The 16399-nt window shown below is 47.4% G+C and overlaps 1 protein-coding gene across 1 annotated transcript in view; it reads left to right on the forward strand.

Moving 5' to 3' along the window:
• Positions 1-16399, forward strand: part of LOC123729254 (rho GTPase-activating protein 35) — an 85310-nt gene that overhangs the window by 47293 nt on the left and 21618 nt on the right. The window contains exon 2 of the mRNA XM_045703542.2: positions 8336-12151. Within this exon, the coding sequence (XP_045559498.1) occupies positions 8435-12151 (3717 nt within the window). The 5' untranslated portion in view covers positions 8336-8434. The remainder of the gene's footprint in view (positions 1-8335; positions 12152-16399) is intronic.

A 16399-nucleotide genomic window follows, 5' to 3' on the forward strand; every position in this document is an offset into this window, starting at 1 on the left:
TTTTATCTCCTGATCTGAAACAAAGCAATCCCCCCCCTTGCCGTATTTCCCGCTCTCCTTCCATCTCTCGCTATATAAGAACACAGTGGCTTGCCCTAACACCAACTCTATCTCTGATGCCCCAGGCAGGGAGGAAAAGGAAATGACCTCGCAGTGTGGTGCCTTGTGTGACAGGGCATGGCAGGGTAAAGCCCAGTGAAATAGCTGCTGGACTTTGGCCTGGAAAAGGTCACACCGTACTCGGCTAGTAAACAAGCTGCTAGCTGGGAGAAAAGCCACTGCAGAGAGCTCCACAGAGAACCCTGCCAGGATTTGATGTACTACAGGCTTGTTTTATTAAGGAGTGTTAAAGCATTACAGATATTGTGTGTGTGTGTGTGTGTGTGTGTGTGTGTGTGTTATCCAGTGGTTTGACAGAGCATCATAAGGGGATTTGGGGAGCGTATCTCTGGCTTGATGTTCCGTGTTACGTGAGCAGAGCATCAGATCATACTAATACATACTGCGATCCAGGAATTGTGAAGATGCAAAGAGCCCTGGTAATCCAGGGTGTGTGTGTGTGTGTGTGTGTGTGTGTAATATCCCACCGAGATCTGACTATCCTGCCTGGATTACTGCCCCTGTGATGTGGGTGCCCTGCGTGTGTGTGTGCACTGCAGTGTGTTATGTCTCTCTCGCTCTGTGTGTGTGTGTGTGTGTGTGTGTGTGTGTGTGTGTGTGTGTGTGTGTGTGTGTGTGTGTGTGTGTGTGTGTGTGTGTGTGTGTGTGTGTGTGTGTGTGTGTGTCGGTTAAGATAACATCAATACACTAGTACAATGGTGACCTCTGGAATTTGTGAATACATGACCTGTGCTGAGTTTTAGTGGTACATGTTTGTTTACTAGGAACAATTTGTGTGTGTGATATATATGGAAATGTCTGTGGTTTGTTTTAGTGTTTGCGTCTATACACTGCATTGGTGATAGTAAGTGTTAGTGTAAATGGAATACGGATTCATTGCATTAGTGAAAGAGGGTAATGAGTTATTTGTGCTTGCGTCACTGTATTAATGTATTACAGTGCATGTGTTTGTGTTGCACTGCATAAGTGTGTGTGTGTAGAGAATCCATGACCATTATGTTTGCAGATTAAGAGGCGACACAGGGAGTACATTCTCTGCTCTGGTTATGCAGAGCTGTCATCACCGACACACACTCTGAATTTTTCATCTCTCCCTTCTCTCCACACCCCTTCCGTTCTTCCCTCCATCCATTCTCTGTCAAGAGAACCTCGCCTCGGCAGGAAGTGGTGTCCGTGTGAGAGTTCTCTTCCCTTATGCCCTCACTAATGGAAGGCAGGTCTCCTGAGAAAGAGAGAAGGAAGACGAAGAGAGAGCGAGAAAGAGGAGGGGATAAGATGAGAGCGAGAGTGGTATGGAGGGGATGAGGGAGAGCAAATAAAAGAAATAGATATTGGCAGGGAGAAATCGAGGGCGGGAGAGGGAGAAGGAAACGGAGACAGGATGGATGAGTATCAAATCAAACGTTATTTGTCACATGCGCCGATTACAGGAAGCTTGGCCTCAGTGATGTTCTGGGCCGTACGCACTACCATCTGTAGCCGAGCAGTTGCCATACTAGGTGGTGATGCTACCGGTTAGGATGCTCTCGATGGTGCCGCTGTAGAACCTTTTGAGGATCTGAGAACCCATGCCAAATCTTTTCAGTCTCCTGAGGGGGAAAAGGTTTTGTCGTGCCCTCTTCACAACTGTCTTGGTATGTTTGGACCATGACAGTTTGTTGGTGATGTGGACACCAAGGAACTTGAAACTCTCGACCCGCTCCACAACAGCCCCGTCGATGTTAATGGGGGCCAGTTTGGCTGTTAGCAGTGCATTAGAGCAGGCTGAGAGAGAGAGAGAAAGAGAGAGAGAGAGAGAGAGAGAGAGAGAGAGAGAGAGAGAGAGAGACCCAGAGAATGCATCATTCTCAGTAATGGGGGTTTACCTCCTGTTGTAGCAATCTGTCATCACCATCACAGAGCTTATGATTATTTTATCAAATATTGTATTGACAATGACAGCCCCCGGATATATGGAAACAGCGGCAGCTCTTTCTCAGAAACCACTGCGAGAGAGTTTTCTCTTACATGTTTCCTTTATATATAGTCTAGTGTGAAATATCGGAATCTCAGTCAGTGTGCACAGTGAAGTATTTTTTCCCCCTCTTAACAATCAGGCACAGCTCATAAAGATGTATGCCTTGCATACATAGGCTTAGACTAACATTGTCTTAGTTTTCATGGCGGTTGGTTCTCAGGGCTATGGGTTGTTTGACAGGCCTCAGGAGACCCGCTGTGCTCAGAGTCAGGCCTTGTTGACGGTCTCTGGCTGAAGCCCTGTAATGAACCATTGGAATGCTTGGATCCTGTGGGCTTGGCCCTCTGGCTAGTTAAGGCTGTGTCTCCCCCTGCCACCCTCTGACACGTGTGTTAGTAAACTTCACGCCCTGGTGGCCACTCTCCAGTGCCCGGTCCCTATCGTTCCTGTGCTTCTGATTATGGAAGAAGTGATGCGCCTCGCCAGGCATAGCCCAACCCTCATCCCCGAGGGGAGGAGATCAGCTCACATGACCCAGCTCTCTGACCCAGCGCCCCACTCCCCCGGCCGACCCACTCCCTCATCCATGTATTTCTGGGTCGGAGGTAGATAGAATGCAGGCCCTAACCTATCCCCTTCAGCCAGGAGCTAGCGGTGAGTGTGGCAGGACATGCACACTATTCACACAGAGAGGGCCTCAGGCTGCACTGGAACACTGTCTCTGGCTGGACAAACCGAGGCCGGTTAGTATTTAGCTAGCACTGTACATTCTGTCCTTTACAGATAGCTTGGTAATCTGTCTTGTGGTATATACTCTCGCAGGTAAGGTTAAGGCAAAAGCCTCAAGACAAATGTTTGGTTTATTTCGTAGTTGCTATTTAACCAGTAACAGTTTATGCAGTTTGTTTTTTAATGGTAATGGTCGTTATTTTGTCGGTTAGCATGCTAATGTGTCAGTGGCGATTTTCCTTTATCTCTGTGCTATTAACTGTGTCACAACAGTTTAGATGGAATGCTGCTTGTTCTAGTTCTTATTTCACCTGTCACTAGAACAGCCTGGAAAACAGGAAAACCTGTTTTGTTTGGCATTCTTCCCAAGGTTTTTGCTGAAAATATTGCTGAAATACCCGCGCTCAAGTATTGTGGCAGTTATAAACACGCAGGCAAACACACACACAAACCCGCACACACGCACTCCTTTTGGCTACCGAGGAAGCACTTGTAAATGTACAGCTGGGATAAGTCAAGTAGATGTTAGCAGCATGTCTCCAGCGTCTGCTGAACAGTTGGGATGGCTGGTCCTCAGACCTGAGGGGAAACTATAGGAGAGGTCCCTTCATTTACACCAGTGACTCGCTCAATTCAGTTTGAGGCCATGTTAAACTGAGTCAATACATCTGACCCAAATGAGTGCATGATGATTAGTGCCTCGATCTCTCTCTCGTGTGTGTGTGTGTGTGTGTGTGTGTGTGTGTGTGTGTGTGTGTGTGGTTAGCGCAATCTGTGGTTACTGCTGCTGTCATAGTTATTTGTTAATGTAGCCTTTTCCACGGCACTCCAGTATTTTGCATGCTTTATTGTCATGTCTGATTTTCTAAAATACCTTTCCACCAACACTCGTGTATTACCGCAGATGGCCAACACGTAGTTAATATGGGTGTGCAGTTCATGAAACCAATGCTGCTTACTCTGGTTGTAAGACCTCTCAAGTGCACAAAGTTTAAAAAATATATATTCTTACAATAGCCTAATTGACAAGTAACTCCTATGCTGTCAAGATACGCCTCTCCCCTATTTGACCTAGATAGTTTGTGTATGTATTGATATGTAGGCTACGTGTGCCTTTTAAACCCTTTTTTTGATGTAGTTCTGTCCTTGAGCTGTTCTTGTCTATTAAAGTTATGTATTATTTCATGTTCCATGTTTTGCGTGGACCCCAGGAAAAATAGCTGCAGCTTTTGCAACAGCTAATGGGCATCCTAATTAAATACCAAGATCACCCCTGAATACTGAATATTTTAACCTTACAAATAGATAAACATCTTAGTTAACTACCTTACCGTAGCCATTTGATCCCTGGTTCATTGAAGGAGTGAATCATTTTATAAAGACAAGAAGTAATTTGTTGTAATTGTAATTTTGTAGAGTGGCCAACCATCCTCCTGGAAAGTCCAGGAGATCTAATGGGAGTGCAGGCTTTAGCTCCAGCCCTGCTCAAACACACCACATTGTAAAAGAAGTCAGCTTCTCAGTAGAATCTTGATAAGCTGATTCTGGTGTGTTTGAGCAGGGTTGGATCAAAAGCCTGCACACCCAGTAGCTTTCCAGATGAAGGGTTGACGAACCACATGTGTTTTATATCAGTGCAGTATTTTACTTGGCAAAGGTCAATGTGGCAAAAGGTCAATGTTGTACTCCACTGAACTCTACTTAGCTGTACTGTGCTGTACTTTGACGTCCAAACTAATACATAGACGTCTATGATTGGTTCAGATTTGGTTCGGACCAACCAAATTCGGTCTTGTTTAGGGGCAGAGCTCATTTAAAATAATAGCCAGTGTGTACAATAATACCCAAAGGAGGATATTGCACATTTATACCTTTTGGGTAGGATACATCACCTGAAGAGAATGACATTCATATCCATAATAATGCCTTTCTGTGTATTACAGACCAGGGACCCATGATGAAATTCAGTTATCACAATTCTGTTACCGGGTGTAAATCCACTTCACTTACTGTAGTTCAATATCCAAAAGAGATTTTTTTTTCAAAGTCAATGTTTCATGTTATAGCTGACACCCCATTGTTTCTGCAGACATCGTTGAATCTTAATTCGGAGAAGATATTTAAGAGTTTTTGGAAAACGTGGAAACAAAAAACTGATGGAGATTTTACCAAAATTCTGTTACCGAACTTTGCAGCTGCACAGTTCTTTCAGTAAATGTGTTTGTAAAATGTTCAGTGTCAATTGTTAAAAGTGGTCCTTGTGCATAGTTGTATGGTTTGTTGAATGGTTTTTGTATGGCATACATTTTAAGTGAGAAATCTGAGTCTCGGCGCAATTCCGTTTTTGTGGAACTGCCCTACTATAAAACATGCCATAGCAACACTCTCGCATAGCGACACCATTTTCAGATCACAACCCTGTTCATATTTAGCGTAGCCTGCCTTCTTTGCTTCATGGTGTTATGTGCCACCTGTTTACCACAGTGGGACAGGTCAGCCCAGGAATTGTCATCAGTGTACTATTATCAGTGGTAACGTAACACGGGGGACTGATAAATACTGTACATCTAATGAACTAACGTTTGTCTATGTGACGGGTACTCGTGCCTCTGATCTGAACCAGGTCGGTGAGTAAGTAGACAGGTAGCGAGGATGAAAGCAGGGGGAGCCTTGTTGTCCTTCAGCCTATCATTAGGCTCAGCTCAAAGCAGGTCACAGGCCAGTTTAATATGTAACTAATTGAGACGATGATCTCTGTAGTCTGGTCAGGACCCGGTCAGTGTTGAGGTAAAGGTCCAGTTAACCCCGCTGATGATGACGGCGTTATACTGAAGGTCATATAAAACTGGAATGGTTATGGCTCTTTATTCCACCTGGAATGCGTTTGTCTATGCTCTCAATTTCTATGCCCTGTCAGTATTGTCGAACATTCTATCAACTGAGCACGGCCCTGCAGTGGGCATGGCTCAAAGTCAATTTATGCTGGATCTGTGAAAATGTGGTCGGAGGCTCCGTATGGAGGGTGTGACGCAATTGCGGAGGCGCACAGAAGCCAAATTGAGTTCCGTACCGCATCGCTGTGTGCCTCCCACATTTTGTAACGTTGCGGAGGGCACCGTATAGCTCCGCATTGACATGATTGGTTAACGGTAGATGGGGTGGGAGGTCCAGTATGAACACAAACTCACTTCCTTGACAACTTCCTTCACAACAGTCCCTGCCAAAATGTCTGAAACCCTACCCTTCAAAGAATATCTTAAATAAGACATCTGTCTTATCCCCCCCATAAAAATACAATTAAATTCACTTGTCTTTTCCTACTAGCACTGACTTTGCTGATAGCTACTTTATTGAGGAAAAATGTACTTACTACGACTGTGATGTGGTTGTCTCACCTAGTTATCTTATATATGTAATCCGCAGTAGGGGGAAACGGAACCACTGGCCGCCCCACCACCATTGTTATTGTTTGTTGAGCTGAGGAGTGTTGTCCTACATGGTCCCCGAAAAATTGCAGTGTCTATATTGTGCTCTATTATCTCACGTGCAATGATGTCAGAGGGGGAAAAACAGTGTTTGTTGTTTTCCGTAACTTCTTTGTTGTTGTAATATCGGACGTGGTTGTTTCACCATTAAGGATTCCAGCTTTAAGATGAATGCACTACAACTGTAAGTCGCTCTGGATAAGAGTGTCTGCAAAATGTGTGTTGTCCTGCTCTCTTCCACTCTCCTCTGTGCTGTTTGTTCTATGTGAAGGGCTCATTGATCTCCGGGCTAATCACTGCCAGCCAGCCCAGAGCCCTGCAGCAGGATATAGGACCATGAATTAACCATGGCTGCCCAGGTCTTATCACCAACCAGCTCTCTATCGACCTGCAGCCCAGGCAAAGGCTCCACACTCAGCCTCCCTTCGTTACAGAGACTGGTTGTCCTGGATCTCTCAGCCGGCCCCCTTTTGATGCATTTTTTTCATACATGTTTTACTCTGCAAATATAAAAAAATATATATTGATCTCTTTTGCGCTGCCACTTGGTTATGCACCTAGTGTAGTAGGTGTGCGTTGCTGTAGTGTTACAGTAAACAGAGTCTGGGTAGGTAGAACTTGCTTTCCACTAACTTTTGAATCCCCCATTTTATTGTCCCCTTTCTACTATTAAACCTACAACCGTCCTACCTGTGGTCGGGGTGTGTATATATTATCTACAGTGTTTGGATTCTCTCTCTCGCTCTCTCTCTCTCTCTCTCCCTCTCTCCTCTTTGTTCTGTCTTCACACTGACTCTCTATGACTAACTCAATTCAGTGAGTATTAAGTATTCTCCAAACCCTGCCTCAAAAGCCCCATTCATTCATCATTAACAGTGGTTTTAATGTGTTTACTAAATACATAGACGAATTAACATGAACTGGGTGTGGGTTCTTTTTACTGTACACAGCTGTGTTTAGTGCTTTGGGGCTTTGTCTAGTGGTTTTCTTGTTCACTACAAGCCTGACTGTTTAGAAAGGGCCCGTCTATCAAAATGGTATGAATGTTATCTCCCTCCTTCAGTTCTACCAATAGGAGCTTTATTTATGGTTTGTAGGCCTGTATTCTGCCAATAGGAGCTTTATTTATGGTTTGTAGGCCTGTGTTCTGCCAATAGGAGCTTTATTTATGGTTTGTAGGCCTGTGTTCTGCCAATAGAATCTGTTGTGTAGTGGTGAAAGTGCTTGCTCTGAGAACAGTGTGTGGGGCTTGGAAAGAAACATCTGCAAGTGATCTCCAGACAGTGTGATACCAAATTGAACAGCTATTACATCTAGGTAAATGTTACGAGACATGCAATTTGAGATCATAATTAGTGATGCTACATCAGCCAGTCCAATTTGTCCGCGGAGTCTTTTTTTTCAGGAACCAGAAGAAAATGTGTTTTTTGTAGTTTTTTTTTTTTTATGGAGAGGAAAGCAGCCAACATTCAATGCAGCCTTTTGAAAGGCAGTTGGGCTTCCCTAGTTGCCCAATTAGTCTCTCTCCTCTCTACGTATGTGGATTTGTTTGTTAGTGAGAACTGTATCATCGCGTCTTGTAGAACTGCTGCTGGCTTAAAGACAACACTGTTAGATGTGAGATAATTATGTATCCTCACATAAGATCCTGTTCTGCTGTTTTGAAACGTACAAAGCAGGGAAGAATGTAGCGAACAAGCCTCAGGAAACTACTTTTAGTATGGTGGGTAGTAGAATGTCAAAAAGAGGTTAAATGTGAAGGAATGCATCAGTTAATAGTTACTGACTGTACTGCAGTTGTCTTAAGTAAGTTGTAGCATTCCAACAGCTTTGCTTCTGACCTCAATCTCTTCAGGAAACATTCAGCGAATGAAATGGGATCACAGATTAAACATTATTAACATCACACAGCAACGATGTGGGAATTTTAAATGAGACATGGAACAGCCTACACATAATGAATTGAATAATGACAATGAATATTTCCACAGTCTTTTATATTATTTATTTAAAAAAAATCTATCTTTCTCTCCTTCTCTTGTAGAGTCGGACCCAAGGCCAGTAAGAATCTTTGCATGGAAAGACCGTCCTGCAGCCTCCTCCCTAGAGCTTGTGGGCATGGCAGGATGAGTGTCTGCGTTCGATGATGATGGCAAAAAAGCAAGATGCAAAGGCGCCCACCTACAACCTGGTCGTGGTGGGCCTGTCTGGCACAGAGAAAGAGAAGGGGCAGTGTGGTGTGGGCAAGTCCTGCCTGTGCAACCGCTTCGTCCGTCCCAGCGCAGATGACTTTTACCTGGACCATACCTCCGTGCTAAGCACCAGCGACTTCGGAGGACGCGTGGTGAACAATGACCACTTCCTGTTCTGGGGGGAAACGGGGCGGGTGCTGGAGGAGGGGCCGGAGTGCAGGATGCATGTGGTGGAACAGACAGAGTTCATTGATGACCAGACGTTCCAGCCGCACCGTTCCACAGCCCTCCAGCCTTACATCAAGAGAGCAGCTTCCAACAAGCTGGCCTCTGCAGAAAAGCTGATGTACTTCTGCACAGACCAGCTTGGGCTGGAGCAGGACTTTGAGCAGAAGCAGATGCCCGAGGGGAAGCTGATGGTGGATGGCTTCCTCCTCTGTGTGGACGTCAGCAGGGGCATGAACCGCAACTTTGACGAACAGATGAAGTTCATCACTAATCTCTACAACCAGCTAGCCAAGAACAAGAAGCCAGTGGTTCTGGTGCTCACCAAGTGCGACGAGGGGGTGGAGCGCTACATCAAGGACTCGCACACCTTCGCCCTGGCCAAGAAGAACCTCCAGGTGGTGGAGACGTCAGCACGCTCCAACGTCAACGTAGACCTGGCCTTCCTCACCCTGGTGCAGCTGATAGACAAGGGCCGGGGCAAACCCAAGATCATCCCCTACTTTGAGGCCTTGAAGCAGCAGAGCCAGCAGATCGCCTCGGCTAAAGACCACTACGAATGGCAGGTCAGCCGCATTGTGAAGAACCACAATGAGACGTGGCCCAACATAAACCGGCGCATGCAGACCTCCCCAGAGTACAAGGAGTATGTCTTCCTGGAGGGCACGGCCAAAGCCAAGAAGCTCTTCCAGCAGCATGTCCACAGGCTCAAACAGGAGCACATTGAGCGAAGGCGGAAGGTCTATCTCAGCACCCTGCCTCAGGCACTGGTTTCCCTAGTCCCTGAGCTGGACGAGATCGATCACCTGAGCTGGTCCGGGGTCCAGAAGGTTCTGGAGACCAAGCGGGACTTCTCCCATTGGTTCGTTGTGTTGGACGACACCCCCTGGGAGACCACGCCACACATAGACAACATGGAGGATGAGAGGATTCCAGAGGATCTCCTGGAGACGCCTGTGGCCGAGACGATTTACGAGAGCCACCTGGAGCACCTGAGAAACGAGCGCAAAAAGGCGGAGATGAAGTGGGAGTTCAAGGAAAAGCTCAGTGCCTCTCCCTTTATCACAGCAGGCAAGCCCTGGGAGGAGGCACGCAGCTTCATCATGAATGAAGACTTCTATCAGTGGCTCGAGGAACAAGAGTATCTAGATATCTACAACAGGCACCAGAAGGAGATCATCGACCGAGCCAAGGAGGACTTCCAGGAGCTACTGCTGGAGTACTCAGAGCTCTTCTATGAGCTGGAGGTAGACGCCAAGCCAAGTAAGGAGAAGATGGGGGCCATCCAGGAGGTGTTGGGGGAGGAGCAAAGGTTCAAGGCCCTGCAGAAGTTACAGGCAGAGAGGGACGCTTTGGTGCTCAAGCATATCCACTTTGTCTACCACCCCACAAAGGAGACCTGCCCAAATAGCCCCCACTGTGTGGACTGTAAGATCGAACAGGTTCTAGCCTCCAAGTTCCCCACTCGATACTCCTTCTTTGATAGCCATAAACCGGGTGACGGGAACGCAGATCGGATTAATCTGGTCATTCTGGGTAAAGACGGCCTGGGGAGAGAACTGGCCAATGAGATCAGGGCTTTGTGCACTAATGACGACCGGTATGTGCTGGATGGGAAAATGTATGAGTTGTCCCTTCGGCCCATAGAGGGCAACGTTCGGCTGCCGGTCAATTCCTTCCACACACCTACCTTCACCCCCCATGGCGTCCTGTGTCTCTACAACTCTAAGGAGTCACTATCCTACATTGTGGAGAGCATTGAAAAGCTCAGAGAGTCAACGCTAGGCCGAAGGGAAAACAGTCTATTTCAGCTGCCCATGAACCTTCTCCTAGTCACCAAACGGGGAGTAGGGTCCGTCAGGGACATTGGGGGGGAGACGGCCCACACACTTATCCTCCAGGGGCAGCAGGTGGCTGGGAAGCTACAGTGTGGTTACCTAGACCCCGCCTCCCCTGGGGTGGGCTATGGACGCAATGTGAGCGAAAAACAGATCAACCAGGTGTTAAAAGGTCTGTTAGAATGCCGTAGGCCCCCTGGGAGCATAGGCAGCAGCTCCCCTCCTTTACCCCCTTCTTTCAGAGACTCTCACTCCCAGCCCATCCCCGAGACAGACCTGCGGATTGTCATGTGCCTGATGTGTGGGGACGATTATGACGTGGAGCAGCTCCTTTCGCCTCTCCTGCTGCCCCAGCACTGTCGGCCGGCCTCCAGCCTGAGCAGTGGAACGTCCGTGCTCCTAGAGCTCACAGTGGGGGCTCAGAGGCACACCATCGACCTCTCCCTGCTCTCCTTCCACTCCTCATTTGCCCTACGGAAAAGCCGGCTGGTGCACGGCTACATCGCTGTGTATTCGGCCAGACGCAAGGCGTCCATGGAGACCCTGTGTGCGTTCCTGTGCGAGGTGCAGGACATCATCCCCGTGCAGCTGCTGGCGGTGGGGGAGAGTCAGGCTGAGCTGTCGGACTCTGAAGCGGCCAGGGAGCAGGTGAGCCAGGGGGAGGAGCTGGCCCGGGAGATCGAGGCCAGGTTTAACACAGTAGTGTGTGGGCCCGGAGGGGTGGTGGGAGGCCTGCACAGGATAGACCTCTTCCAGCCCTTCCTGAAGGAGGTTGTGGAGAAACGCACCATAGTGGAGGCCACACACATGTACGATAATGTAGCAGAGGCCTGCACCACTGAGAGCATGAGCCCGGCCCGCTGCAATTCCCCCAGCCCCATTAACACCCTGCTAGACTCTGAGGAGGATGTGGAGCCCTCGCCCCCCTACCCCGATGGTACCCCCACCTCCCACCTGGGGGGTTTCAAGCTCCCTGACCTGGAGTCCAGCGACGCCTTCTCGGTCATCTCCGAGATCAGCACCTTCGAAAGCAAGCTCAACAACAAGGTGCCCCCGCAGGTACGGCCCAAGCCCCCCGTACGGAAAGTCAACCTGGGGCCCTACATGGACCAGCAAGGGACCAACCGCCGCTCCTTACCCCCTGCTGTCACCTGGGTGCCGGGCAGCGACGGTGGCTATGACCCCTCAGACTACGCCGAGCCCGTGGATGCCGTGATCAAACAGCGGCCCACGGAGGAGGAGAGCATCTACTCGGTTCCCCACGACAGCACTCAGGGCAAGATCATCACCATCCGCAATGCCAACAAGCATTCTAACGGTGGGGGCAATGGCTCGGATAGCGAGGCTGACAGCAGCTCCCTGGAGCGGAGGCGGAAGATGTCTGCTCTGGGGGTGAAGCCGCGGCTGTACCGCGACCGCTCGAAACGCCTGGGCAAGTTCAGCAGCTTCCGCACTAGCTTCTCTATCGGCAGTGATGACGAGCTGGGGCCACCCAAGGCACCAGAGGAGCTGGGCGGGGCGCATAAGGGGGACAACTCTATTAACGAGGAGGGTGAGGACCCCAAGAGGAGGAACATCCTCAGGAGCCTGCGCAGAAACACCAAGGTATGTGCCCCAGGGTGGGTGGGTGCGTGTGTGTTTGTGTGTCCGTTTGTGTATCGTTCATCAATACGGTCACATCAGATTGCATACTTTCAGTTTTTATTCTTCATACCGGTCACATATTGTACATAGAGAAAGAGATGTGATTCATTGAGATTTCCCCCTATGAATGACTTAATCTTTTTTAATGTATTTATTTATTTAACTAAGAAAGTCAAATTCTTATTTACAATGATGGCCTACACCGTCCAATGCTGGGCCAATTGTGCGTCGCCCTATGGGACTCCCAATCACGGCCGGTTGTGATATAGCCTGGAATCGAACCAGGGTGTCTGTAGTGACGCCTCAAGCATGCAGTGCCTTAGACCGCTGCGCCACTCGGGCACAATCTCTATTAAGCTATTATAGACTACTTAACCTCTCTAGGGTAGGTGGCACCAAATCGTCCCACCTACGTAACAGCCAGTGTAATCCCGTGGCGCGTTATTCAAAAACCTAAAAAAAAAATTCAAACATATGACTATTTTACACCATTTTAAAGACAAGACTCTCGTTAATCTAACCACACTGTCCGATTTCAAAAAGGCTTTACAACGAAAGCAAAACATTAGATTATGTCAGCAGAGTACCCAGCCAGAAATAATCAGACACCCATTTTTCAAGCTAGCATATAATGTCACATAAACCCAAACCACAGCTAAATGCAACACTAACCTTTGATGATCTTCATCAGATGACAACCCTAGGACATTATGTTATACAATACATGCATGTTTTGTTCAAATTTATATCAAAAACCAGCTTTTTACATTAGCATGTGACTACCATGTGACTAGCATTCCCACCGAACACTGCCGGTGAATTTACTAAATTACTCACGATAAACGTTCACAAAAAGCATAACAATTATTTTAAGAATTATAGATACAGAACTCCTCTATGCACTCGATATGTCCGTTTTTAAAATAGCTTTTCGGTGAAAGCACATTTTGCAATATTCTCAGTAGATAGCCCGGCATCACAGGGCTAGCTATTTAGACACCCAGCAAGTTTAGCACTCACCAAAGTCAGATTTACTATAAGAAAAATGTTATTACCTTTGCTGTCTTCGTCAGAATGCACTCCCAGGACTTCTACTTCAATAACAAATGTTGGTTTGGTTCAAAATAATCCATAGTTATATCCAAACAGCGGCGTTTTGTTCGTGCGTTCAAGACACTATCCGAAAGGGTAAATAAGGGTGACGAGCATGGCGCAATTCGTGACAAAAAAATTCTAAATATTCCATTATCGTACTTCGAAGCATGTCAACCGCTGTTTAAAATCAATTTTTATGCCATTTTTCTCATAACAAAGCGATAATATTCCGACCGGGAATCTGCGTTTAGGTAAACAGACGAAAGAAAATAAAGCATTCGGTCGACTCGGGCACGCGCCTAAGCCCATAGTACTCTGATCGGCCACTTGCCAAAAGCGATAATGTGTTTCAGCCAGAGGCTGCCTCGATATCGTTCAGCTTTTTCCCGGGCTCTGAGAGCCTATGGGAGCCGTAGGAAGTGTCACGTTAGAGCAAAGATCCTCAGTCTTCAATAAAAAGAGCCAAGATGAAACACAACTTGTCAGACAGGCCACTTCCTGCATGGAATCTTCTCAGGTTTTGGCCTGCCATTTGAGTTCTGTTATACTCACAGACACCATTCAAACAGTTTTAGAAACTTTAGGGTGTTTTCTATCCAAAGCCAATAATTATATGCATATTCTAGTTACTGGGCAGGAGTAGTAACCAGATTAAATCGGGTACGTTTTTTATCCGGCCGTGTCAATACTGCCCCCTAGCCCTAACAGGTTAATAAGTTTCATCTGTTTAATAGTGTTGTCTTCACTTACCACCGTTATAAAAGTTACTTAGCAGCAGTGTTTCTATTGCATTGTTCAGTGTTTATTGCTGTGTTTTTCCTCACCTGTGTGCGTATATGAGCTGTGCTCAGAATAATTAGCACTGTGCTCTAAATGTGTTGCCAAAGGGAGGCTTCTGTGCTTGTCTCTCTGATCACTGGAGCCCATCTGATTTGAGTCTGACAGGCTATAGAGGGTCTTGGTCTAGGTATCCTTCCAGGCTCTTTAAATCGGTTCTGCCTTCTCTCGCTCTGTGGTCCTACTTTTCTCCTGCGCCGCTGGAGTCCTCCAAACTAGCCCAATCATGGCCCGGAAGCAGAGGGAAACTTCAGCTATTGATCTCATCCAGCTCAGAGAAACTGTTTAATGTGTTTCCCTGAATGTACATGTGTTTATGTGTGTGGTGCTGTCATTATTTCACAAATGGACAAAGATCTCAAACTTTAACCCATGCTGACATTATAATCTGACACAAACACCATTAAAACTGAAGTTACATTTTTGCCAGTTTAGTTTTCCATTTCTTTCACTGGTCACCTGAATGAGGGCATTAACGAGAGTAAAAAGGACAGAATTATTTTACCGCCCCCTCTCCCTCCTCCACACTCTCCCTCCTCCACACTGTCCCTCTGTACAGCCGTTGTGTTTGATCTCAGATAAAAGCATCCCTAGCTCTAACCCACTCACTCATCCCAAATTACAAACCTGTTACTGCTTCAGCCCTAGTTGCAGTCCCATAGGCTGGCTAGTTTTTAAAAAGCTCTCTTCGGTAGGTAGATCTGTGCAGAGTAAACCCAACAGGTTTATGACATGCCCTGTTCACAGGTGGGCTGTCTCTCTAATCCAGAGAGTTCCCTGTTGCATCAGTGCATGAAGTCAGACCTGCCCTAAGAGCGTGATAGGGGGCAGTCTCACTGAATAAAGTGAATAGAGAGTGATTGGCAGCTGAGTGGTCCAACTGTGCGGCATGTTTTCAGTAGTGCTCTAGTGCTGCAGAAAAACATGCCCAGAGACTAGTGAGACATGCCCTGGGTTTATTTTCTCCTCCTCCCACACATTCTCCTTCCCTTCCTCATTCCCCGACTCTGCCTCTCTTTACCTCCCTGCTGATGAAGAGGGATTGAGGGAATATAGGACTCAGACATGGGCATCAGCCTCACTTTGCCCTCCCTCCCCTCTCTTGCGCACTCTGCACCCTCCCTCTCCTCAGACATTCTGCAGTGAAACATTTGACCCAGCGCAGTCAGTCGTATCTGCCTGCCATAGTTCCCGTTCACACAGAAAGGCTGACATAAGTGCCACCTAAGTGGGAGCGAAGGCAGTGTATATGATTAGACTGGCTGGGAGAGAGACACAAACCACCCTGTCGCTGTGTGTCTGCATGCCTGGCTGTGGGTGATAATTACCATTGGTGTCAGTAGGGAGGACAGGTGATTTATGTTTTCACACACAGTGATGATGTCCCTCTACACCATAAACTATATAAGAGTGTTTTGTTTTATATATCCTGAATGATGCTCCGTAACATCACAAATCTAGAGAGAATTAGTTGGCGGAACCAGTATAGGGGGAAATTAATTTAACCACCTAAAACAAATAAAACAAAACTGCTTAATGGGACTAAGCTAGCTACTCCCCTTACTGCAGAGCACAGCCATCGGGCTGATCTGGAGCCTGTGCCCCCGCTCCACTTACATTCGAGTCTTTATTACTTAATGGGAGCCAAAACAAGGTCATCAGGTTCCCAGATCAGCTGTCTCTCTATTGATGAGGGTCACCATAGAACCAGCTGTAGCCTAGCGTGCCCTTAGGGCACCACACATGTGGGTCATTATAATCAACAAAGAGTGTCCCTGTAAGTCTGACCTGAGGTCAGGGTAGAACCAGCCAGTTCTGTCTCTGCCTGGCTGCCGTTAGGCCTCAGCAGTGAGTACACAGTGGAAACGAGCTAACCCTCTCTCCCTGTTCATATACATTCACCACGCCAGAGGTCTCTCTCTATCTTGTTCTTTCTCTTCTCTCTTCGCTCTCGCTCTGTCCACCGGGAGGGGGGGGTGTATTGCAATGCGTAATTGGCTAAAGAGGTGGCACTGTTCTCAAATCAGTTAAACAAAAGGAGAGACAGATTGCAAGGACGGGGCCTCATAAAACAAGAACAATAAGGCAGGCGAGAAAAGCAGCGTTTTGGGGGTTGTGACTGTAGCCAGGGGAATGTAGGGTGGTGGGCAGGGCGGTGGCGGTGCGTAAAGTAATGGAGCGGGGTAACTGGAGCAGATCGGCCGGACAAGGGCGGCTAGGCTCACTCCGAGTATCATGCTGCTCCGCTCTGCTCTGCTCTCTGCCTGACAGTCCTAC

This window comes from Salmo salar, chromosome 20, assembly GCF_965601325.2.
Source record: "Salmo salar chromosome 20, fSalSal1, whole genome shotgun sequence".
Classification (NCBI taxonomy): Eukaryota; Metazoa; Chordata; class Actinopteri; order Salmoniformes; family Salmonidae; genus Salmo; species Salmo salar.